Raw genomic sequence first — 25,253 nt, 5'->3', positions numbered from 1 at the left:
GGATTTAATTTTAGATCATTTACATCTTTCAGCAGAAAAGCATCCTGAAGTGGTAACAGTGGGGAACATTCATGACGACTCTCGTGATAACTTGTTCCACTCTGAAATACCAAAATGGTGATAACCACATGACCACCCCTGCAAAGCTAATCCCCTAGTACATTCAGTCAGGTGACAGAGAATTACATTAACACAAAATACTCTGAATGATCAACACTTGACCAGAATGAGCCTAAAGGACCTGCTATTGTACTGTATTCACCTAACAGCTTTTTACTGAGTGACTACTTTAGGCCAGGTCCTAGGACACAAGAGCCCTTGCAGGTTTACATTATAATGAGGAGTAACCAATGAAAAAGGGAACAAACAAGAAAGGTGGAATTCAGTTTAGTAAATGCTACTAAGAAACCCAGACAGGATGCTGTAGACCAGCTCTGGGACTGGGGGATGGTGACTTTGAACAAGGTGACTTTGGACAGCAAGGCTTCTCGGATACCATGCCTGTGTCTGCCTACCACCGGGTGCCCCAGGGACGAGGTGAGAGCCCGGGTAGTGAAAGTAAAGGGCGTGAGAGGGAGATAAGCTTGGCCAGTTTGCCAGACAGGAAGGAGGGCAGCCTGGCCACAGTACAGGAAAACCACAAGGTCAGAAAGGGCGGGGAGAGTGCCAGATGATGAGGCGCCTGTCATCGAGCCCGGCAGGAGGTTTGGGTGTTCCTGTAACAGCACAGAGAGCCACCGGGGAAACTGAAGCAGGGAGAAGACAAAAATCAACTTGGATTTTAACCAGTCATTAAGACTGTAAATGAAAACCGGACGAGCAGTGTGGCCAGATTAGGGAGGATGGAAGAGGTGATTAAGGAAAACCAGATTATTTTAGAGGGAGAATCAAAATGGCATTATGGAGGGACTGGCAGAGATCTGCTGGGGACTGGGCACTGCGGACACTTCTCCCAAGTTTCAGGACTAGGAAGCACTGGCTTTAATGAGCATGTTTGTCTTTTATTACTTTTTTAGATATTCAGACACAGTGAATTCCACAGCCTTGTCTTCCTCAGCTTTGGTTACAAGGAAGCTCAAAGCACAATTCAAATACCATCTCTGCGACTGTCCAGAATAACACGTACTCTTGTGTACTAACTTTACCCCTGGGATTTTCGTAATTTTTTTATCCTGGTTTCCACATCCATTTATTTTTATTCTGGGAGATGCACAAGTTATGATATGTGATTTAATGAGGAAAAGTAGAATATATATATATATATATATATATATATAGACGTACTTTCATCACATCTTGTATTAAAAGTACCATCACGGGGGCGCCTGGTGGCTCAGTTGGTGAAGTGTCCGTCTTCAGCCAGGGTCATGATCTCACCCATCCTGAGTTCGAGCCCCATGTGGGGCTGTGCACTGACAGGTGAGAGTCTGGAGCCTGTTTTGGATTCTGGGTCTCCCTTTGTCTCTCTGTCCCTTCCCCACTCACACTCTGGCTCTTTCTCCAAAATCAATAAACATTAAAAAAATAATAAAATAAAATAAAATAAAATAAAATAAAATAAAAGTAACTCTATTAAAAGAAAATGCCGCCATGTGTCGCAGTAAGAATACAACGTAAGTGACAGAATCAAAGCTGTGTGGAAGAGATGCAGTGGGAGAATGGGTGGAAGAAGAAACAGATTGTAGATGAAAATGCAAAGGAAGGATCAAAGAGGGGAGGGGCATGGACTTGGAACGGGCTGCCGGCGCCCCAGGCCGGCTGGCTTTGGGCAAGTAGTCACTTCCCTGTTTGTAAAATGGTGAGTTAACACAATAGCACCCACCTCACAGGGTTGTTATGAGGCTTGACCTAGTTATTGCCTGTAAAGTGCTGAGAACAGTCCTCAGTAGTAGATGCAAGGCGTTTGTTAAAATGAGTTTCGGTTTGAGACACAAAGATAAGTAGAATATAAACAAGTGAGGGGCTGAGAGAAGACACAGCAAGAACTCTGGGCAGAGAACAGTGAACAATGTGGGCAAAGGTAGGAAAGGGCGTGAGCTCCAACTTCATGCGACAAGCAGTTTCCAGCCCAGGGTTGAACACAGGAAACAGGGCAGAGCAGTCAATACAGACATGTGGAGCGAGGTCTTCAGAAAAAATACAGAAGGGTTTCGAGTACCTCTTCTAGGAACAGGAGTTTTACACTGAAAAAAGCAGGGTATTTGAAAGATGTGGTACCGAGGAAGCCCATAATCAAATGCAGGAGAGAAAGCTCTGCCCAGAGCCGCGCACTGACCAGCCATTACCCCGCCACAAACTACCGCAGGGTGGCATCAGAGAACATTACCTGTCAAGACAATGGAGAGCCTTGAAATGGCAACCGGCCTATATGCTGTCATCAAGACGGACAGTTTTTCATTTGGGCGGCCTGTGGCGTTTCTCCAGACACCATACGCCACAAAACAGAGAGCTTCTGCCTTCCTCATCTGTCCCTCACGTTTTCAACTTAGTTCAACACCTGACAACTAAATTAGAAATTATCTTCTGTAAAAACGGTAGATGTGGTTTAAGGAACACAGCATCCCTAAGAAGTGTCACGAACAGTGGCACTGGGTGTGCGCTCTTCTCCACGCTCTCTATTCTGGACACCCATTCTGCGACTGTCGCCTTCTTTAGAAAAAGGGCCTTTGCAGATGTGAGTGTCGGGCAATCTTGAGACGGGAAGAGTACCCTGGATCATCCAGATAGGCCCTGAATACCATCACAGGGAAGAGGGAAGCACACGGGGATCAAAGACAGATGTGACAGAAATCAACACGCAGGTGGAGGGAGACACCAGAGGCACGCGGCCACGAGTCAAGAAAGATCAGCAGGCACGAGACACTGGAAGGGACAAGGAAAGGATTCTCTTCTGGAGGGGGGACACTAACACCTTGACTGCGGTCCGACAATACTGATTTTGGACATGCGGCCCCCACAACTGTGATCAATCTCTACTGTTTAAAGCCACCATGTCTGGAGTAATTCATCACAGCTACCACAGGAAGCTAATACAGCAAGGACGGACAGCTGCCCCTTGAACATGGGTTCCAACTGTGTGGATCCACTGACGTGTGGATTTTTTCAACAAATAATACATTTACACTACTACTGTTGTCTCTTCCTCATGAACTTCTTAACAACGTTTGCTTTTATCTAGCTTATTTTATTGTAAGAATACAGTATTTAATACATATACAAAATACGTGTTAATCAACTGTGCTGTCGTTACGGCTTCGCAGCCAACAGTGAGCTATTAGGAGTTAAGTTTTCAGGGAGTCAGAAGTTATACATGGAGTTTTGACTATGCGAGGGATCAGTGCCCTTATCCCCCACATTGGTCAAGGGTCAACTGTAATTTCTTACGATTTGAAGTAAATTTAATGATAGAAGAAATGAAAACGAAAGGGATTTACCACTTATTGAACACCCGCATAAATTATCTCATTAAACCATCAACAGCAATCCCATTATTATAAGCCTTTTCTTATAGAGAAAACCCACTTGGCACCGTGAACAGATCTGTTTATTTCACACTGCAATAACGCCTATTTGTAATTGCGCTCATTGACCAGGGCCTGATCAACAACACTCAAATAAAAAGACTGATTTTTTATTGTCTCAAATTAACTTGGAGACATAAAAGATATATATATATATATATATATATATATATATATATATATATATATATATATTTCAACCAGTGAAAAATCTGTGTCACTTCTTCTTTTGGGTAAAAAATTAAAAATAATTCTCAAATAAATCTGAGACAGCCATTTCTCAATACATGGTTATGTTTAAATTGTTTCATGAATTCACTAGGCATTTTCATATTAAAAAGTCATCAATCCAGAGACAAAAAAAAAAAAAATTCTGTGTGTGTGGACCAACTCGGGAGTTTTCAGATACCACAGGCCATTCCCAGTGAATAAAATGACAAGCTCATGGACACCCCACTTGGTGCCTGACATCGTGCTCCACACTGGAGATGTGGCAATGAACCAGCCTAATCTTGTATTCCATGGGGAAAGCCCTTGCTTCCATTATCTCAATTTGCATTATCAGTGCTATTACTTTAAAATAAGATTCTTTTTAAACAATCAAAAACTTAATGTTAGAGTGATAAATAAACTTGTCTATACAGTCATCAGCTGGTAAATAGTAGAGGTTATGTTTAAACCCAGGAATATCTCAGTTCAAACAAAGGGAATCCCCTCAATATGACATCATAATGTCTGAATATATCCTTAAAGGCTCTGTACTGATACACTGATAGAGCTGTTTGACTATTAATTAAAAAAAAAAAAAAAAAAAAAGATTAAAACGGTTGCCATGGTATCCAATTCTAACAACGAGAAAAGTAAAGTCAATTAATTGCACCGACCTGGTCACTGCTGGGGCTGGTACACCTCTTGTACGCAAGGTGGGTTTTCCTCGAACAACTGGGACGTCCGCGTTTTCTGAACCACCATTCAAATACGTCAACTCTTGGAGCTGTGCTTGCCTGATTTCATCATTATAGTCCTACACAGAAGACAGAAGACAACATAATTCACCTCATGTGAAAAATACAAACGTACTTAGGACCAGAAAAATAACAATATTTAATAGAAAAAAAAAAAGGCAAGGAAAATAGCTGGCTTCATAAGATTTGAGTTTGTTGAAATGAAAACGCATCAATCAATTGTAAAAAAGGAAAAAAAAACCAAAAAAACAGAAAACAAAAAACCCCAGCAATTTCCCCAAGCTAAAATTTTCTACAGTCAGCCATTACTCCTTGTGTGGGGCATACTTTCCAAGTGAGATATTTATAATAAAATTAAGATACCATATACAGACAGACACGTGGCACTGTTATTTACAACTCAATTCAACTCATAGTTACTGAGCATCTGTGAAGTGCAAACTAACAAAACCAGAGAAGCAAGCCAGGGTCTCTGCAGCCAATGAGCTTACACTCTAACAAAGGAGGAAGGCATACATACAACATGATAGCTTTACTACAATTAAGAGCCACATGTACACATTCTTTTTGTACAATTCCATTTGGATATTATACTAGAAAAAGGCACCATTTTCAAAACTGAATACATTTTATACTTGGAGGCTTGCTCTTCTTTGTCTTACAGTATTCTCTAAATATTCATCTGAGGAACCCTGGGAGCGATCCCTGATTCCTCCTTTCCTTAATACCTCCAACTCCATTCAACAGTCATCAGGAAAGACATGTAATAAATAAAGTCATCTGTTTCACAATAGAAAGGAAGTTCGGTCTAAATGGTCAAAAAGGAAAGGCATCTAACTTAAGCTGTGGTAGTAAGAGTAGGTTCTCCATAAGATGTGTCATCTAAGTATGAGTGTGAACTCATTACCAGAGGAGGGGCTATAAAATACTCTAGATGGGAGGAAAAAATCGTATTTTAAGACCCTAAGAAATGGTGTGTAGGGAACTGGAAGAAGTGCTACATGGCTGAAATATAAAAACAACTTGGGGGGGGGGGGGCGGGTAGTGTACAGGGAGGCTGGTCTCAACATGGAGTAGAAAGCAGAAACCAAATTCAACAAAACCTCAAGTCATTTTAAGTGTAACTTTAAAGGTTTAGAACTAAGGGTACTAAAAAGCATTTAACAGTTTTAAGGAGGAGACTTGCATACCTAGATTTGTGTTTTAGAAATAATTATGATCATGTATGCCAACAAATTAGGTAACGAAGATGACACCGTGACATGGATGGATCCTAAAAAGTCACAAATTACCAAAACTGGCTCAAGAAGAAACAGAAAATTGGAACAGATAAGCAAAGAGACTAAATTAGTACTGGATAAATAAATGTCTTGCAAATTTGAAGGCCCACAAGACTTCAATGATGAATTCCACAAACAATTAATGGTAATCCTTTACAAACTTCCAAAAAAATTAAAGAGGAGGGAGCACTCCCTCACTCTTCCTACAAAGCCAGTATTGTCGGGGTACCAACACAGACAAAGACGTTACAAAAAAAGAAACCTATAGATGAATATTCTGATGAATACAGATGTGGAGGCTCTCAAAAAATTACAAAGCCAAATCCAGCAGTATAAACAAGATAAAAGGGAGGACTATACATAAGAACCAAGTAAAACATACTAGAATTGCTATTTTGGTTTAATACCTAAAAATCAGCTAATGTAATACCATAAGAAAAGAATGAAACAAAAAAAACCGATCATTTTAATACAGAGAAAAAACATTTGAGAGAAGAATCCAATACATTTTAGTGATAGAAACACTCAACAAACTATAAAAAACCCACAGTTAACATTATACTTAATAATAAAAAACTAAAAGAATCATCCTAAGATGAAGACCAAGACAAAGATGTCTACTGTCACCACATCTATCCAACATTGTACTCGAGATTCTAGACAGGACAACTATGTAAGAAAAAAAAAGTAATAGTGCTCAGATTGAAAGGGAAGAACTAAAACCATCTTTGTTCATATATGGTATGGCATAATCCTATGCAAAGAAAATCACAAAGAATCCACAAAAGCATTATTAGAGTCAATAATTGTGTTTCACAAGGCTGCAGGATATAAGATCAATATACAAAATCAATTTTATTTCTTTCCACTAACAATGAACACCACAAAAATAAAATTAAGAAAATTCCATTTAGAGTAGCATCATAAAGAATAACATACTCGGGAATAAATTAACAAAATAAGAGCAACATTTATATACTGAAAACTATAAAATATTGTTGGGAGAAAATTTTTAAAATCTAAGTAAATGGAAAGATATCCAATATTCATGGCTAGATGGACAATATTCCTACTCTGCTTTCCCACCTCCCAAATTGATCTACAGAATCAAGCAAAACCCTCTCAAAAATCCCAGCTGGTTTCTTTACTAAAACTTATATATGAAAATCCAAGGGACCTAGTATAGCCAAAACAATTATAAGAAAGAATAACAAAGTTGGAAGACTGATTATGTTCCCACATCAAAACTTCCTACAAAGCTACAGAAATAAAGACTGTGTAGGGGTGCCTGGGTGGCTCAGTCGGTTAAGCATCCGACTTCGGCTCAGGTCATGATCTCATGGTTTGTGAGTTCGAGCCCCGTGTCAGGCTCCGTGCGGATGGCTCACAGCCTGAAGCCTGCTTCGGATTCTGTGTTTCCCTCTCTCTCTGCCCCTCCCCTCTTGTTCATGCTATGTCTCTCAATAATAAATAAAACATTAAAAAAAAAGGCTGTGTAGTACTTACTGGCTCAAAGGGTAGACATAAAGATCAATAAAATAGAATTGAGAGCCCAGACATAAATTACTATAGATTGATGTTCAAATAGTCTCTTTAAACAAAGGGTATTGTAGTGACTGAGAGAACACTGAAGAAAATGGAAGCCTTACACCTTGTTGGTGGCAGTGAAAATGGTCCAGGCACTTGGGAAAACCAGTCATCAGTGTCTCAAAACTGTTAAACACAGTTACCAAGTGACCTAACAACTCCACTCCTAGGTAATACCCAAGAAAGTGAGACTATACGTCCACCCAAAAATGTGTACGTGAATGTTCACATCAGCATTATTTATAATAGCCAAGAAACAGAAATAACCCCAAAGTCCTTGACTAATAAACGGACATATAACACACAAATAAAACACGGTACATCCATACAATGGAATATCATCCAGCAATGACAAATCAACTGAATGAACCTTAAAAACAGTATGCTAAATGAAAGAAGGCAGGACAAAAGACCATACATTTTGTGCTATTGTACACAAAATGTCAAAAACTGGCAAACCCACAGAGGTGGATTAATGGTGGCACGTGACAGAATGAGGAATGGCAGGGGACAGGAATGGGGAGTGCTTGTTCATGGGGACGCGTTTGCTCTGGGGGATGATGAAAATCTAAAACAGATAGTGGTGATGGCTGTGTAACTATGGAGGCACTATAATCCAGTCAACTGTATACCTTAAACGGGTGAATTGTATGGGATGTGAATTATATCTCCATAAAGGCTGTGCAAAAAAGCAAAAAGTAAATTAGTGGTTGCCCAGAGAGGGAGGAGAATGGGGCGTTACTGCTGCTCGTTACAAGGTTTGCTTGGGGGGGTCATAAAAATGGTCTTAGGTTAAAGTGACAGTTGCAGAACTCTGTGAATATACTAAAAGCTACTGAATTGTTTATAGGAGTGAATTTTATGCTATGTGATTTATACCTCCATAAAGATATTAAATGGAAAAAAAAAAACACCACACACTAGAGGCAGAAGTTCCAGATGGAAGCTCATAATTCCAGTACGTGGTATAGACAACCTGGAGTAGGGACGCGGCAGAAAGAATGAGGAGAAGTAGATCTGGTGTTATTTATAATGGTTAATTTTATTAGAAATGGTAACATCCTAGATGAGGGGGTATATAAGCAAAGTCAAGACCGTCAAGGGGCATCTGGAAAATAATGGTAAGTAACAGTGGAACATGCTGTAATCAGTTTTGCACAGGCTGAATCTGCAATGGCCCACGACACACTAAAACTGAGATGTCCCATAGCAATCAGACATAAAAACGAGAAATTTAAAAGTTAAAGATACGGATATAGACGTGAACAAGCGAGGGTTACTCAGGCCCTACACAGCACAGAGAAGGGCCTGTCGTCAAGGCGGGCTCTTTCTTGGCAGGCCCCTGGCAGGTGACCTCTACGCCCACAGAGGGGACTGCCTGCGAAGAGGGCTTCTGTATGCCTTAGGCTTGATGCCGTGCTGCACCAGTCTGGCCAGATAAGCCTGCCCTGGCAGTGTGGTTAGTGGGGAACCTTCGTCTTGGCTCAGGAAGTGGGGTGGTGAGCAGCCGAGGTCAGGTGCATAGGTACGGTACGTGCACGTGACTGATCTCCAGTAAAAGCCCTGCACGCTGTGGCTCAGGAGAGCCTCACTGGATGGGAACACTTCACAGGTGTTGTCACACATCACTGCTGGGAATGTTAAACGTGTCCTTGTGTCCCTCTGCACTGCACAGGGACACCTGGAAACCAGGGCCATACTCTTCTTGGTCTTTGCCCCGTGTTCCTCTTCTCGTTGCTGATTTTGATCTATATCTTTTGGTTGAAATAAACCACACTCACAGTATATAACACACTGTCTGAGTCCTGTGAGTCCTTCTAGAGAATTACTGAGTTTGAAGGTGGTAGTGGGGACCTCTAGCACAAGAATTCCTCTGTATACAAATGTCAGCCATAGGCAGGATTGCTTGGGGCACATTCCTGGAGCCAGAGAAGGGCTCTGGGCATCAACATAAACTAATAGAAGAAAACCTGCACAGGGGAGACCGAAAAGGGGTGGCAGGAATTTGAGAAGGAAACGGAGGTGATCGGAGCATGAAAGCCCCAGGATTCGGTGCTGCATTCACATTCTGTCAAGCAGCCAAGTACCAATTCCATGGGATTCACTAACAATAAAGGCAACACGGACTTCAGAAATAGTACTTCTGGTGAAGGGTAGAGCCGGAATCCATCTCGGGGGAATGAAGAGTGGGAGTAAGCAAGTCACAGCCACAGTGCAGGCAGGCGGGTTTTCCAGCTGTGTGGCTCCACAAAGAGGAAGAGAAAGGACTGCAGTCTGAGCGAGGAAGGGAGGATCTTATGATAGAAGAAACCAGCATTTCTGAGCGTGAATAAAAGATTCAGGTGCAATAGTTTCCTGAATTATTTAGAATTAAAAACATGAAATATACTTAGTACGTTTGTAAAAAATATGCTATCTTCTCCTTACTTTTCAAAAGCAGAAATGACTTGGGGCGCCTGGGTGGCGAAGTCGGTTAAGCGTCCGACTTCAGCCAGGTCACGATCTTGCGGTCCGTGAGTTCGAGCCCCGCGTCAGGCTCTGGGCTGATGGCTCAGAGCCTGGAGCCTGTTTCCGATTCTGTGTCTCCCTCTCTCTCTGTCCCTCCCCCGTTCATGCTCTGTCTCTCTCTGTCCCAAAAATAAATAAATAAATGTTGAAAAAAAAAATTAAAAAAAAAAAAAAAAAAGCAGAAATGACTTGAAACTTGAGGTAGAAGGCATCGTGCAATAAGAAAAATAGCATGAACAACAATCAAAAAAGGAGGTCAAGAGGAAGCTGAAGCAATAATAAGCAAACACTTGCAGAGGAGGAGGAAGGGAAGAAAAATGACAAATTCAACTCGCCGAGCTGCGGGAATGACTAAGATCAGGAGTCTAGATTTTACTGTACCTATGGATTCTTTCTCTAACTTATTTAGGGTATTAGGATCTCAAAAGAGTCACTCGAATCTATCATTATTTCAACCTGTCTATAACAAGCCTATTAATATGTTCCTTACCATTTTACTAAAAATGTGTGAAGATTAATAAATTATTTGTAAAGCACATTCTAAATAAAATGTGCTACATAAATGGTAAATATCTGCCCTGTTGAAAAGTGCTAGGAGGTGTGACACAAAATTGTCTGTGGCTCAAAAACAGATTCATGGGAAAGAACATAAAATCCAAAAATGCCATTAAAAATTTAAAAAGGAAACAAAATTACTCTAAGCGAAGTTATTTGATTACAACGGTGCCACAAAAATGGGAATGAAAGCCCATTTTAAACATGATCTTTGTAGGGGCGCCTGGGTGGCTCAGTCAGCATCTCCAATAAGCGTCTGACTTTGGCTCAGGTCATGATCTCGCAATTCGTGGGTTGGAGCCCCACGTCAGGCTCTGTGCTGACAACTCAGATCCCGGAGCCTGCTTTGAGTTCTGTGTCTCCCTCTCTCTCTGCACCTCCTCCGCTCACACTCTGTCTCTCTCTCTCTCTCTCTCTCTCTCTCTCTCTCTTTCTCTCAAAGATAAATAAACATTAAAAAAAAAATAAAACATAATCTTTGTAAAACTACATTTTCAAGAAGACAAACAGTATAGTTGGAAAAAAATGATGGGAGTCTGAGTCAACACACCTGCGTTAAGTCTGAATTTCACCAACTGGACTCACCAGCTTTGTGGTTTTAGACAACTTTTATTTTTTATTTTATTTATTTTAATTTTTTTTAACGTTTATTTATTTTTGAGACAGAGAGAGAGCATGAATGGGGGAGGGTCAGAGAGAGAGGGAGACACAGAATCTGAAACAGGCCCCGGGCTCTGAGCTGTCAGCACAGAGCCCGACGCGGGGCTCGAACTCACAGAGTGTGAGATCATGACCTGAGCTGAAGTCAGACGCTCAACCGACTGAGCCACCCAGGCGCCCCTTAGACAACTTTTAAAAACTTTAGGGGACTGCTTCTTTCAGACAAAACTACTGATAAAGTCACTGTAGTTATAATTTTCTTGGTCTTTAAAATAATGATTTAAAAAAATGATTAAAAAAATTTTTTTTAATTGTTATTTATTTTTGAGAGAGAAACAGAGTGTGAGCAGGGGAGGGGCAGAGAGAGAGGGAGACACAGGATCTGAAGCAGGCTCCAGGCTCCGAGCTATCAGCGCAGAGCCCGACGCGAGGCTCGAACTCACGAAACGCAAGATGATGACCCGAGCCGAAGTCGGACGCTCAACCGACTCAGCCACCCTGGCGCCCCCCAAAAATGATGATTTTAAATCAGGAGGGAAACCAAGTCACATGTGCCAGCTTACAGACTAAGTAACTCTACATTTTAAACTAGTCATTAGTAAATTATCGTTTTAATTCCCTATCAGGAAAGTGACACTACTGTAGCATTAATTCAAACATGGGCATCAATTGTGAAGAGTGGAAAAGTGATTAGAATTCTAATTACATAGGTGTAAATGGGATTTTTCTGTCCAGTAAGTTTAGAACATATTTAAATGTGTTAGCCTAGAGAATGAGAACAAAGGTTTTAAATGTAATTATTAAAAATAATTTACTGCAATTTAGTGGATTCCCGGTCAGGAATGTTCTCTTCAGATATATTTGCCCCAAATATGCCAATGATTACGCCAAAGAGTAATCCTAGGATCAGTGTTTGTATTATACTCTATAAGAAATAGCATAAATGTTCATTATTTGAGGACTGATTAAATAAATTTTAGAACATGCGTATGACGAAATATTATGCAGACGTTAAAAAGAATGGAGGGAGACGTTGCACATGCTCATATGGTCAGAGGTCCAAAATAATATAAGATTAAAAAAATAAATAAATGTAATGAGAGAGGAGGGACTTTCAGTACAGCCAAACAAAGAGCTTGGCAAAGCCATTCCATAAAAAGCAACAACAAAAGCTGACCACACATGTAAAAGCAACCATTTCAGAACCATGGGAACTGACTGAAGTTATATAATAAATTAAAAATACAAGAAATGGGGGCGCCTGGGTGGCGCAGTCGGTTAAGCGTCCGACTTCAGCCAGGTCACGATCTCGCGGTCTGTGAGTTCGAGCCCCGCGTCAGGCTCTGGGCTGATGGCTCGGAGCCTGGAGCCTGGAGCCTGTTTCCGATTCTGTGTCTCCCTCTCTCTCTGCCCCTCCCCCGTTCATGCTCTGTCTCTCTCTGTCCCAAAAATAAATAAAAAACGTTGAAAAAAAAATTAAAAAAAAAAAAAATACAAGAAATGTATTCGTGTCAGGCACGAAGAGTGGGAGTCTGTGGCATTTTGTGTGGGGATGCTACCCGCCCCCCTCCCCAGCCCAGATGACGTGTCGGTACCGCTGTGGGGAAAGACATGAAGACCAACAGTTTGCTGCAGGGGAAGCTCCCTTAATTCGGAAGAAGGTATGAAAAACTCCCATGCCCAGGAGCACTGTCAGTATCAGTAGCCATTTTGGTAGCAAATAAATAGAAGGCCAGTGAATCAGCAAGCCTAATACTCAGGTTCTGGGTGGGGCAAGTGACAGCCTGGCAGACTAGCCAGAAACGTAGCAGCCTTGGAGAGCCTGGGTACGCTCCCCGCACTTCTCTGCTGAATGGAGGTTAAGCACATGTACAGCAGAGAAGGGAGAGAGCTTAACACTCTCCACACATCCTTCCCTGACGGTGAGTCTGTACACCTGGCAAAGGAGGGAGAGGGATTAACACCTCGGTCACAAGTGAAGCACAGACCAGGGAAGATAGGACGATGGACCGCCCTGTGGGTGCACCCCCACAATTTTATCAGCAGGCGGCAGAAGCCTTACTAACACAGGTGTGTGAGCACAGCCTCTAAGTAATCACTGGCTGATGTCTGAGACATGTGGCCATACAGGACACGCCCAGCAGGCCAGGCTTAAAAGTAAAAGTGAGAAGTAAAAAAATTAACAAAGCTGTAAGCCATGAAGTAGACAGACTCTGCAGATTTAGTCCAACTAAATTACTAAAGAAACAAACAGACAACAACTTGCGACAACAAAGCTTGAAGGATAAAATGAGTCGGAATGTAAATGTGCTATAATATGCTACCTGAAATGTGGAGTTTTCAACAAAAAAGCTGGGAGACATGCAAAGAAACATGAAAACATGACAGGAAGGAAGGAAGGAAGGAAGGAAGGAAGGACGGACGGACAGGCAGTCAAGATATAGTAAGAAACTATCTTGGAGAGGGCCCAGATGTTGGAAAAAAAAAAAAAAAGATTTAGAAAAAAAGAAAAAGAAAGTACAACAACAACGATGATGAAAAATTAACCAAAGGAGCGCAACAATAGAGTTGAGATGACAAAAGAATGGGTCAGCCAACTTGAAGATAAGCCAATTAAAATGATCCAGTTAGGAACACAGAGAAGAAAGGATGAAGGGAAAGGAGGCTCAGAGAAATGCGGGGCACCATCAAGTGGACCAACATACAACCAATGGGAGCCCAGGGCCTGAGGGGAGCAGAGGAGAAAGAAAAAAGAGAAAAAAAATCTCAAGAAACAATGGCTGAAAATGTCCCACATTTGAAGAAAAACATGTACCTATGGCTTCACAAAGCTTAACAAGCAAGGAAGATAAGCATACACAACCATTGTCAAATTAATGGAAATGAAAGACAAAGCCTTGGCAGCAGCAAGAGAAAAACAACAGATCACGTACATTAGCAACAAAATCATGAATGCCCTTCTCACCAAAAATGATGAGGGCCAGAAAACAGCAGACTGGCCTTCTGTGACTGGAAAGAAAAAACTGTCAACCAGGAATTATACACACTATCTTTCAGAGGGTGGGCGAAATAAGGACATTCTGAGAAAAACAAAACCAGTTTTTTGGTTAGCAGGTCTCAGTTACAAGAAAGGCTAAAGGCAGTCCTTTGGGCTGAAAAGAGGTAGCACCATATGGTAACTCTACCCACAGAAAGAAAAAGGGAGCCGAAATGGTAAATGTGTGGGTTAATACAAAGATTATAAGAATACGGTACTATAAGCCAATATCCGCCATGATTATAGATGACAAGATCCTTAACAAGCTACTGTAAATCAATTCTAGCAACATGTAATTTCAGTGGGATCTCACCTAGTAATGCAAGGTTGGCATAACATCTGGATATCAACTAATGCAATACACTAGTATTAACAACAACAACAACAACAAATACTCATTCAGGATAAAGCCTCTCAACACCTAGGGACAGAAGAGAACGTCTTCAACAAGATACAGGGCAGCGATGAAATTTACAGCTAACATCAGACTTAATGGTGAAAACTCAAAGCACCAAGAAAGAGGTCTATCTTCACGACTCCTACTCAACAAAGCACTCAAAGTTCTAGTCAGTGTAACAAGGGAAAAATAAAATAAAAAAATGAATTTTAATTTCATTAAAATCCGAAAAGAAGAGGTAAAATTTATTACAGATAACAGGACTCTGCATATAGAAAATCCTAATGATTCCATAAAAATGAAACAACACACTGGAACTAATGGTTCGGCAAAGTTACAAGACCCAAGATCAGTGTATATAAGTCAACTGCATTTCTATAACCTACGATCACTGAAAATGAAATTTTAAAAACTGCATTCACAATAGCATCAAAAAGTGTACAATACTTAGGAGTAAATTTAATAAAAGAAGTATATATATGACTAGTACCTTGAAAACTATGAAACACTGCTGAAAGAAATGAAAAAAATAATCTGTTAAGTAGAGACACTTCATATTTGTGGACTGGAAAACTAAATATTGTTAAGATGGAAATAATCCCCAAATTGAGCTACAGATTCAATCTTCTATCAAAACCCCGGGAGGCTTCTGTGTGGAAATTGATAAGCTGATTCTGAAATAGATGTTGAAATGCACAGAAGCCAAAATAACTAAAACAATTTTGAAGTAGAACTTTTTCTTTGTAAAAAAATCAACAACCTGGATTTCAAATCAAAGTACTAGAAGGCTAAAGTAATTAAGGGCATGACACCGGCATTAGGACAGGCATATACATCAATGGAACAGAACCGAGAATCCAGAAACAAATCCACACCTTTACGTTCGATCGACTTTCAACAATGGTGTTGCTGTTCAACAGGAAAAGAATTGTCTTTTCATCGTATGGTGCTGGGACAACTGGCCATCTATATAAAAAACGATAAACCTACATTCTACCTTCCCACCACACAAACTTAAAATCGATCGCAGACTTGGGGCACCTGTGTGGTTCAGCGGGTTAAGCATCTGACTCTAGGTTTTCGCTCAGTTCACGATCTCATGGTTTACGGGCTCGAGCCCCACACCATGCTCTGCACTGACAGCATGGAGCCCTGCTTGGGATTCCCTCTCTCCCTCTCTCTCTCTCTTCCCGCCCCCGCCTTCTCCCCCTCTTGCATGTGCATTCACTCCTTTTCTCTAAAAAAAAAAAAAAACTTAACGATAATAGACTTAAATGACACATACTATATACTAATACTATACTAGCTAATACTAATACTATAAAAGCTAGTAGCTACTTTTACAGCTACTATAAAAGATTAGGGAGAAAACAGCAGAAAATCTTTGTAACTGGGGGTTAGGCAAAGAGTTCTCCTGGCCAGCCTAGATTCAAGGACAGAGAAACCATGTCTTGGTGGAGGAGTGCAAAGGGGACAGGGTGGGAGGCCCTGTGGCAGCCCACGTGGCTAGATCAACACCCCCTAAGACTGATCACTAAGACATTAAATTTACCTCTCCTTAGTCAGTCTTGTCAGAGTGCCAATGTTTACATGGGTATCTGATTCTTATCAAACTCTCCCATTAGACAGACTCCACAGGGGCAGAGAAAAGAATGTCTTTTATTAGTTTCCATGTATCTACCACATAGAAAGCACTCAAAATCTTTGTTTTTAAACTAAATGAATAAATGTATCATCATATTGGCTTGAGGGAACAAAGGGAAGCTTAAACATTTTCAGCTCCCAAGTAAAATGACTTAATACAATCCCATGTCTTGGCTTTTCCAAGGCAATCGTGATTGACAATATCCTTTCCTTGTAAATTCAACAGTTTTCTTCACAGATAATATAGTCATGATACATATGCTACAGTATGTAAAGTCAATCTACTAGACCAACCTGGGATTGCTGAAGACAGTCTTACCCCAGGCAGCTGTTTGGCAGATGTGACAGCTTCTCTAAATAAATTGTCTAAAGAGGCAAAATGTTCAATGTTTTAGTTTTTTAATCTAGAACATGCAAGTTATACAGAAGACCTAAATTAACTTTCATAATGGAAGTAGGGATACACTCTCTTTAAATAATCACATTCTTAGCAACGTCAAAGTGTCTGGAAAGGGTTAAAAATAGACACGCAATTGTTCCATCAACAAAGCACAAAACACCTGGCAGAAGCCAGCCAACTACCTCCACGGTGTCCTTCTTCTCTGGGCTTCTGACACTTTGGTCTGTCGTTACGTGTACCTTGCGGTACTGAAATCCTCGGCTTACGTTTCTCTCTTCTACGCTACGTGTTCCTGGAGGGTAGGGACTGCTTTTATTCATGCCTCTGGCCCGAAACCACACACGGTGCTTGGTGCCATGGAAGGCACTAACGCATCCGTGTGGGAGAACAGTGGATCCGTAGGTGATTTTAACATCACGAAGAAGCTTAGGACGTGGGAGCCCCCAAACGTGAACTGGCAAGGGTGCTCTTCACCCTTCTTGGCCGTGCAGCCTTCCCGGTGCAACCTAATCTCTTTAAAAATCCCTCGCCTCGATATAAAGAAAGAAAACTGCCAACCGATTCACAGGGACCCTTTCGACAAATGAAGTGCTGTGCAAATAACAATTACTAGAAGAGTTACCAGGGATGAAAATAAAGAAAGGACTTCAAAGGACAAATTAACTATCAGGGTGAACCGTACTAACAGGAATGAGGAACTTTTTGATTTCCTCCAGTGCGTGTCCCATCCGGGCATATGCTTCTGCTGGTGGAGCGAACACTTCGATGAGAACGTGGAGGTCGTCGTTGAGGTGAAAGTATTTTGCTTCCCCACTCTTCCTCAACTCTTCTTCCTGAAGAAAGAAAAACCATGCTTAAAAGCGTGTCTGTATAAGAAAAGGAGAAGAAACACTATGTAGAGCTTATCTGGCATGAGGCTGTCACAGAAGAGTCACTCAACAGCAAGTGGCACTACCCCCAAGGATGGAGGCTTGAGATACAAATCTGACCCTGCCATTCCCGCAGGGAATTACGAAAACACCTGGGCTTCCTGCTGCTGCTGGAGAAGTCTCAGCTCCTGCCTCTGCCGGGAAGGACACCTGTGTCCCCCCAGCTCGACGCCCTCCAGGCGCCCTCAGACCCCTGGCCGGACTGGCTGATCTCCTCCGCTCCCTCTACGCTGGTTACCCCCAGTGCCCGTAGTGTGGCCACAAAGCACTTCCGCCATCAAAGTGTCTGACATAACCTATTCTTTACTTGACTCTTTTCTAATTTCCCTCACGGAAGGTGGTCACAGCGGAGCAAACACCACGACCGTCTTCTCTGGTGCTCGTCCCTGGTCTAGAAAAGTACTCAGTACACAGTAGACACTCAGCGAGTATCTTCAATGACGAGATAAACATTATCTCATTTCTATGTTCGCTCGTGACCGTCTTCTCTGGTGTTCACTCCCTGGTCTAGAAAAGTGTCTGGCACACAGCAGACATTCAGCGAGTCTTTTCAATGAAGAGGTAAACATCATTTCATTTCTATGTTCATTTGTTCATTCACATATTCATTCAAAAAAGCATTTCTACACGCCAGGCACTATATGTGAAGATAAAAACGAATAAAATAAATGAAAGATCTTATTACGTGATTTTATGATATGCGTTAAAAAAAAAAAAAAAACTTTGTTTTTATTTGTTTACATAATGAAACTCAGGGGAGAAATTAGGAGGAAAAAAACCCCAGATCAGAATGGGACAAGTGATTTTCGCCCATGATCTCCTAACTAGCATTCATTAGAGTGGCAAAGGACAGAATCTGGGACTTTTAAAAGTCTTTGTTTCCAACATTCAAATGAGACAGATTGAGATGAGTACGTACCTACATCTAGAGTGATTTCCCAAACGGGGGAAACCTTGCTAGCACCTCCAAAACACCAGCCCCACATGAAAGGGAACCCTAGGACTCCTGGCAACAACACCTTTTAATTCCACCACGAGCTAAGAGGTCAAAGAGGCACAAACACCCTTGACCTCACCACTTAAGGCTTCAACTTCTGTTACTTAACTAATTTGCTCTCTTACAAAGAAAAGAGAGATCTACATATGTAATATGAAAAGGGCACGGGGTTTTGAGTCAGATACACCACAATCCTAGCCGTGCCAGCCACAGCCCAACGGTAGGCCATCTGTTCTAATCAGAACATTGGCCATCGCTTCATCTGATACTCTGCCTTTCACAGCTGAAGGTTTAAAAATCGAATTATATGTTCAAAGTTCACTTTTGGAAGCATAAACTAGAGAATTAAACATTTCTTACCCATTCTACGATGGGCTCCAATTAATGATGATAATGACAGGCTGTCACTGTGACTCACGGTGAAGCACTGTCATCGCTACAGCGGAAGTAAACTGCAACAGCAGAGCTTTCTTATCCTAACCCGCCGTCGCACATCTCCACAGAGCGAGAAGCTTTCCCAGATTCTTCCCTGGGTTCATAAGGACTGGCAACATGGTGTGCGGGGAAGAACACAGACTTCGTTTGGACTCCTGCATTCGAGTCCCAAATCCAACATTTACCCCGTAACTTTGGGCAGGTTACTTCATCATCGCGAAGCGGTGATTTTAAGCGGGGAATAAGAGTATCAACGGCTCGTAGGGTTGTTGTGGTAAGAAAGGAGTTATTAGAATAGTAATGAGGAGTTACTGGCAATATGATGGAGTGGTAATAAAAAAAGGAGTCTCACGTTTAAGGACACAAAAAGTCCTTACAATGAGGCGTAGTACATCAGAAAGACTCAAAAAATGAACATAGCATCGATTATTCTATCATTCTATAATGCGGATGGGAAGGGCAAAACAGCCGGCATGTCTGGCACAAACTGAAGGCTCCACAGACCACACGTTATAGTGATTGTTATGCTACAAACCCAGCTGATAAAAGGGCGTAACGACTCCCATAATTTCATCCATGTAGAAAACACAAGAATAAAATGAATTATGGTCTTGTTAGAATTTAGACAGTGAACACTTTGAAAAGCTACAAGATTTTAACATTAAGTAATGGAAATCTCTGCAGCAATCCACATTATTTATTAACTGAGAATTTCTGCAGGCTGAGAGGCTCAACAGAAGCCAGCGCTCCAGAGTTCAGGCCGTGAGGACCGACTGCAGGACGGCAGGCGGGACCCCAGTAAGTCCCCATCGTGTAGAAATCATCGCTCGTGGTCACGTCAGTGAAACGCCTTGAAGGTGTAACCGATGGTCGTGCGTGTGCACGGCAGGACGAGCAAGGCGGTGGGGTGGGGCGCAACAGGCTATTGTTCACTGTACTGAAGAATTTTAAAAAGAGAGTGACAGACTCCAGACTTGACATTAGGAGTTCGAGGCTCAAAGAGCCAGCGGCAGCCTGGAGGGTGTCACCGCTCACGGCCGAAGGCCGGCGGAGGCCCCACACGGAAGCACAGTTGAGGCCCGTGTGCCGCGGAAGGACGACGCACACGGCCCGGCCATCTCTCGTATGGGATTTAGGAAAATGTCTGGAGAGCAGCGAAGACCTGAGAATTGGACCGGCCACATCAGAGAGGATCCAGACAACCCCGGGTTTTCGAGGGTCACAGCCCTGCTGAACCTTCGGCACTGGCGGAAGCCAGTCTGCTGGAGCTCTTCCTACCCTGTTTCGAGTAGCCGAGGTCGTTCCGTGAAAGGAGAGGACAATCCTCAGGCTTTGTCACTGTTCCTCAGGATGACCTCCTGGCCCATGATCCCTGCCTGGCCCGGGGATGCAGAGAACAAGAGAGCTCGCGGTAAATGGCAACATCCCCTTGCGTGCACGCGACGCTCCCTCCCCGTCTTGCCAACGAGGATCGGGGGCCTTTTACTAGAGTGACTGCACACCGAGAAGAGGTACCCGGCGGCCCGAGGGTTAACGAACCTGACTCTGAGCCAACGCTGCTCAACTGAAGGCCGCTGATGAGGGTGGAGAGTGGGGTCCGTGGGGTCAAGAGATAAAGGACTTCTGAGCCCGCCGCTTGGCAGCAGGCTTAATGGGCTGTGAACCTACAATGTACTCCACTTCCCCAGTTCCGGGGTGTCCTGAGGGAATGGAAATGACCAGCCACTTACAGAATCTCTATATTGATTCTCAGACCCATGTGGTCAAGGACAGAGAAAGGAGAGGATTAGTGAAGGGCTGGTAAGTGGCCTAGGAAAGAAGCCTCAACAGGTAAGAGAACCGAGTGCCCCATGCAATGCAGAGCAGACACTCAGTGACCAGGGAGCCAAAGGGACTAACTGTAGATGTCAAAGCACCTCATTCCCCGCCCACCCCAGTGCTACTCAAGGGACTCCAATAAGGGGTCTGTGGTGAGAGAGAGGGAGAGATTAGATATTACTTCACAACACAGACTCCTCTGGAAAAGATTCCTGGCTACTGCACTGCCGAGTGTCCGCTATGCCAACGGCAGAGAGAGCCCTTAAAATGACACCATAATCTGGACAGACCACCAAGCCCAGATAGCAAGCTGATAGTATTTAGGGCCCCTTTCATTAAACGGATAGCCAGGCACTTGCTATTACTTGGACATAGGATCTAACCAAAGACTTGCCTTCCCTGCTTCCCTCCTACCTGTAAAACTGTCCGTGGACGCCCTGATCACGGCCACCGTAAGCCATAAAATGTTACTTCTGACCAAAAAAACCCTCCCTTAACAGCAAACAAAATAAGCAGTACAATGTAGATGAATTTCCCTGGGCATATCACGTACCTCATGACCGGATGGCCTTACTGAAGACCTCATTAACGTATCAGCAAGGATTGGGTATTTTCGTACAAGATACACAGAATTTCTAACCAAGTGACCAAAATATGGTTCCCTTTCCTCCACCCAGAACAGATGAGTCAGGGAATCAAAGGAACATCATCTGAGACAGCAATGCTTAGTGAGTAGTTAACCTAACCTGGCCCACACCAGAATCATTTCAAACCCCGCCCCCTGAAAATTCATTTTGAGGTTCTACCCTCCAAAGAGGCTGTATGGGAATCTTTATATTTAACAGCATCCCATGTGTGTCTGATACACAGCCATGTTTTAATCAAATAATTCAATAAGCTTCCTTGATTAACTCACATAATACACTCAGGTTCCCTAAATCTCAGGTTTTCTACACATAAAACAAGAAAAATATTATGTACCTTCCATCATTTTTGCAGGGAGAACACGGGAGTAACGCCTGTAACATGTTTCACAGAGTGCCTGACTCACAAGCAGATGGCAGCTATTTTTTCTTATAAAAGCCTTTGTTTCGATGGACTTTTGTGTGGGGAGGCTGGATTTTGTGTAAATAACTTTCTTGTCGGACACAATCATCGTCTGACCTTTTATGGTAAGTGGCCACTAAATGCGGACTTAGTTTTCAGTAATGTCAATCTTTTCACCACGACAGAACAACAAAATGGTAACAGAGAACACTGTCAGGGATAGCACGGCACGAAACGTGAATGCTTCTTTCAAAGGTTGTATATTTGAGAAAGTGATTGATAAAAACAACTCCATTAACTTTAACTTCTTAAAAAAGGAGGAGGTTAGCGTGAATACATCCAAGGAGAACAACTGTGTGTTGGAACGCTAAGCCATTATTAAAGCGTCTAAAATCCACTTGAACCCGGTAAAACATAAAGGGTATCAAATGAAGGGCAAAAAGGGCAAATGAAGGTGTATACTTTATGAACTCAACCATGTGAAATACAAGCTTACAAAAAAGGCCCAAAGGGACTCATCTAAAATGCCAACGGTGGCCCCGAGACCACAGATAACTCTGATTTCTCTTCATGGGCATTTCAGTCTCACTGATCCGTCTACCAGGTGTTGTATCTACAATCAAAACCACAGGTATTGCTACTTCATTTTACAAATGAATGTGATAGTTACAGACGTACGTGTAAGACACTGCATGTTCTGAAACTGGCCCGAGTGACTCCATTTTTGGCTACATCCCAGACTCACCGCCTTCTACAACGTTTCCATATAACTTCATTTAAGATCCTAGCTAGCTCTTATATAATTTGCATTAATACAATGGATACTCTAAAGGTGGATTATACAACCTGTCTCCAAAAGCAGCCATTGTCTACAACGAATGTTACCTTTGCCTTGTCTCGCATGGAACCTTTTCCAAGGATGGACATTTTCGTCAAGGTTTCTTCTTGTAAGCGCTTCAGAGAATTGCCACGGGGACCCAAAAGTTTCCCCACAAAGTTGAACTAGGAGAAAACAAACAAACCGAATTTGTAAGTCATATCTGAAAGTAATTTATTAATCTCGAACGTCAGGAAACACGACAGTACACTGCACATTACTAATTAACGCCAGATATTTAAGTTCCTACTATATGCATCACACTGTAATGTTTTTCACAAACCCCATAAAATGGGGTTAAAAACTGTAAAGTAAAAACCAATCATTTCAGTGATGGCTAGATTTCACAAATTATAAATGAAGCTAGTTCCCAGAATTCCTAAGTTGTTGTCCTGACACTTTCAGTAGGCAACTGACATGAAGCACAAACAGTGCTAGCGTGAGGATGTGGGTGGGAAAGAGGTAATGTGCACTGGGCTGGTCATTATGGAGCATCTGGGTCCTTCCACCTGGTCAGTCAACCAGGGAGTGCACTGGCCTAGATGAGTTCTCAAGCAGTCAGTGGCTCACAAAGCTTTATGACAAAATTCATCTAACTCTTCTATTTTTTTTAACATTTATTTATTTTTGAGAGACAGAGAGAGACAGAGCGTGACCAGGGGAGGGACAGAGAGACGGAGACACAGAATCAGAAGCGGGCTCCAGGCTCCAAGCTGTCAGCACAGAGCCCGATGCGGGGCTCAAACCCACGAACTGTGAGACCATGACCTGAGCAAAAGTTGGATGCTTAACCAACGGAGCCACCCAAGTGCCCCAACATCTAACTCTTCTAAAACAACTAGCTTTGGAAATGTTGACAAAATATTTAGTCTAGATTCTACGGGGTTCTTTATTTAACAGGCAGCGTAGAAGTGAATTCATTAATGGCATTGATTCTGAGGCTACACTGCCGTCCTTTTAAGACATGCTTTTTCCATTTACCAGCTGAGTAACCCGGCTAGTAACTGCATTACCTAATCTCTCTGTACCTTGGATTCCTCATCTACAAAATGAGAATGGCAAATGACAACACAACCCACCCTCATAAGGCCGTTAGGAGGATTAAATGGGTCCATATAAAAAAACCAGAACAATGCTTAGCACATAATAGATAATAAATATATCTTGAATGAAAGGGTATTTCATGAATGAAAGGATATTATTAGGAATTTCACACAAGTGTTAAAAGCGTTACTATAATTAAGTTGTGAATATTTCTTGTTCCCAAAAGGAAAAGTCAGCCCTACTGACTAGGCGATCTTTGGCAAGATTGCGGATTACAAACTTAAGCAGCTACTGCTTTGGTATCAGCTCTCATCCACAATCTATGCCACTGCTGTGCTGTTGCTGTTTTTAAAAGACAATTGTTCCTCAATTTCTCTATGGAAAGTGAAGTAATATTCTTAAAATACGAGCTTTTAAAAAATCAAGATGGTATTTTTTCCTTGCTCACTTTTAATTTTATTAGTCTTCAATGAAAACTCAAATAACTACAGTATTTTTAACCTTCAAATTACTTTTTTTTTAAATTTAAAGTCAATTACTTTTTAAAAAACAGAAATGATACAGAGTTAAAAATATCAAATAATACAACGTAGGAAAAGATCAGTGTCTCCACCCACGGATCCCTACCTTATTTCTTGGTTCCCCATTTGCTCTGCTTTATCTTTCTGGAAATTCTTATGTGTCTATCGGGATCTCCTGGTTTGGAACTCTAAATTTCTCTCTTATTCTTCCTCTTTCTCTTTCACCTTCTCTCTCTCTCTTTTACTTTCTGGGAGATTTAAGTATATTTCCTACATATCTATTGATTTTTTTCATTTTTGCTATCAAACGTTTAACTACTAACAGCATTTTCTTATATTTGTTCCTTTTTTACAGCATTTTAAAAATATTTTATGTAATTGATACAAATTCTTACCTTTCTGAGGATTTTAATGCAGTGCCCCCTTCCCCCAACTTGGAGCTTATAGCATCTGCTGCTTCCAATAGATTATGTTGTGCGAATTGGTCTCTTCCTACATTATCGGCTTTCCTCAAGTGACCAGTAATCCCCCCCTGCTGCCTGCTCTTAAAAATTTAAGGTTGCAGCTCAAAAACATTACCTGGACACCCTGGAACTCCCTGATCTCCCAGGAGGAGGTATCAGCCTGGCTGCTGGAACGTTGGGATTCCCACTATGAGCTACACACACTTTTATTTAAGGGAAATAATGCCCTCATTTTCCAGTGTGGCATCTCTAGCCCTCAGTTGAATCCATCTGGGTCTCAGAGCCCAGAGTTTCTTTATTCAACCCCTTCAGGAAATCTCTAGTCTGCTCTAGGTTAAGAAGGCAGATGCCTGGCTTCATAAGCTGGGAAGAGCATCCAGTGGTCTAACTACTACTTCTTTTTTTAAATTTTATTTCTAGAGAAAGAGCATGTGCCAGCAGGGGAGGGTGCGGAGGGAGAGAGAAAGAGAGAATCTCCAGCAAGCCCCACCTCGGCACGGAGCCTGATGTGGGGCTCAATCCCATAACCCTGGGATCGTGACATGAGCCGAAATCGAGAATCAGATG

At 42.1% G+C, this 25,253-nt stretch overlaps 1 protein-coding gene across 5 annotated transcripts in view; it reads right to left on the bottom strand.

The window, feature by feature from the left end:
• The window catches only part of KHDRBS3 (KH RNA binding domain containing, signal transduction associated 3), a 189,826-nt gene that overhangs the window by 81,579 nt on the left and 82,994 nt on the right, over positions 1 to 25,253 (bottom strand). For all 5 annotated transcript variants that reach the window (XR_008420084.1, XR_008420083.1, XM_019459778.2 and 2 more), the window contains exons 3-5: positions 22,666 to 22,782; positions 17,241 to 17,387; positions 4,406 to 4,545 (exon numbers count right to left, since the gene is read on the bottom strand). Coding sequence is in view for 3 of the 5 variants with exons in the window: in XM_019459778.2 (XP_019315323.1) it covers positions 4,406 to 4,545; positions 17,241 to 17,387; positions 22,666 to 22,782 (404 nt within the window). In the remaining 2 variants the exon portion in view is untranslated. The remainder of the gene's footprint in view (positions 1 to 4,405; positions 4,546 to 17,240; positions 17,388 to 22,665; positions 22,783 to 25,253) is intronic.

Source organism: Panthera pardus, unplaced genomic scaffold, assembly GCF_024362965.1.
Source record: "Panthera pardus isolate Hobbes unplaced genomic scaffold, ASM2436296v1 HiC_scaffold_7, whole genome shotgun sequence".
NCBI lineage: Eukaryota > Metazoa > Chordata > Mammalia > Carnivora > Felidae > Panthera > Panthera pardus.
This window is presented reverse-complemented; position numbering and strand designations above follow the sequence as displayed.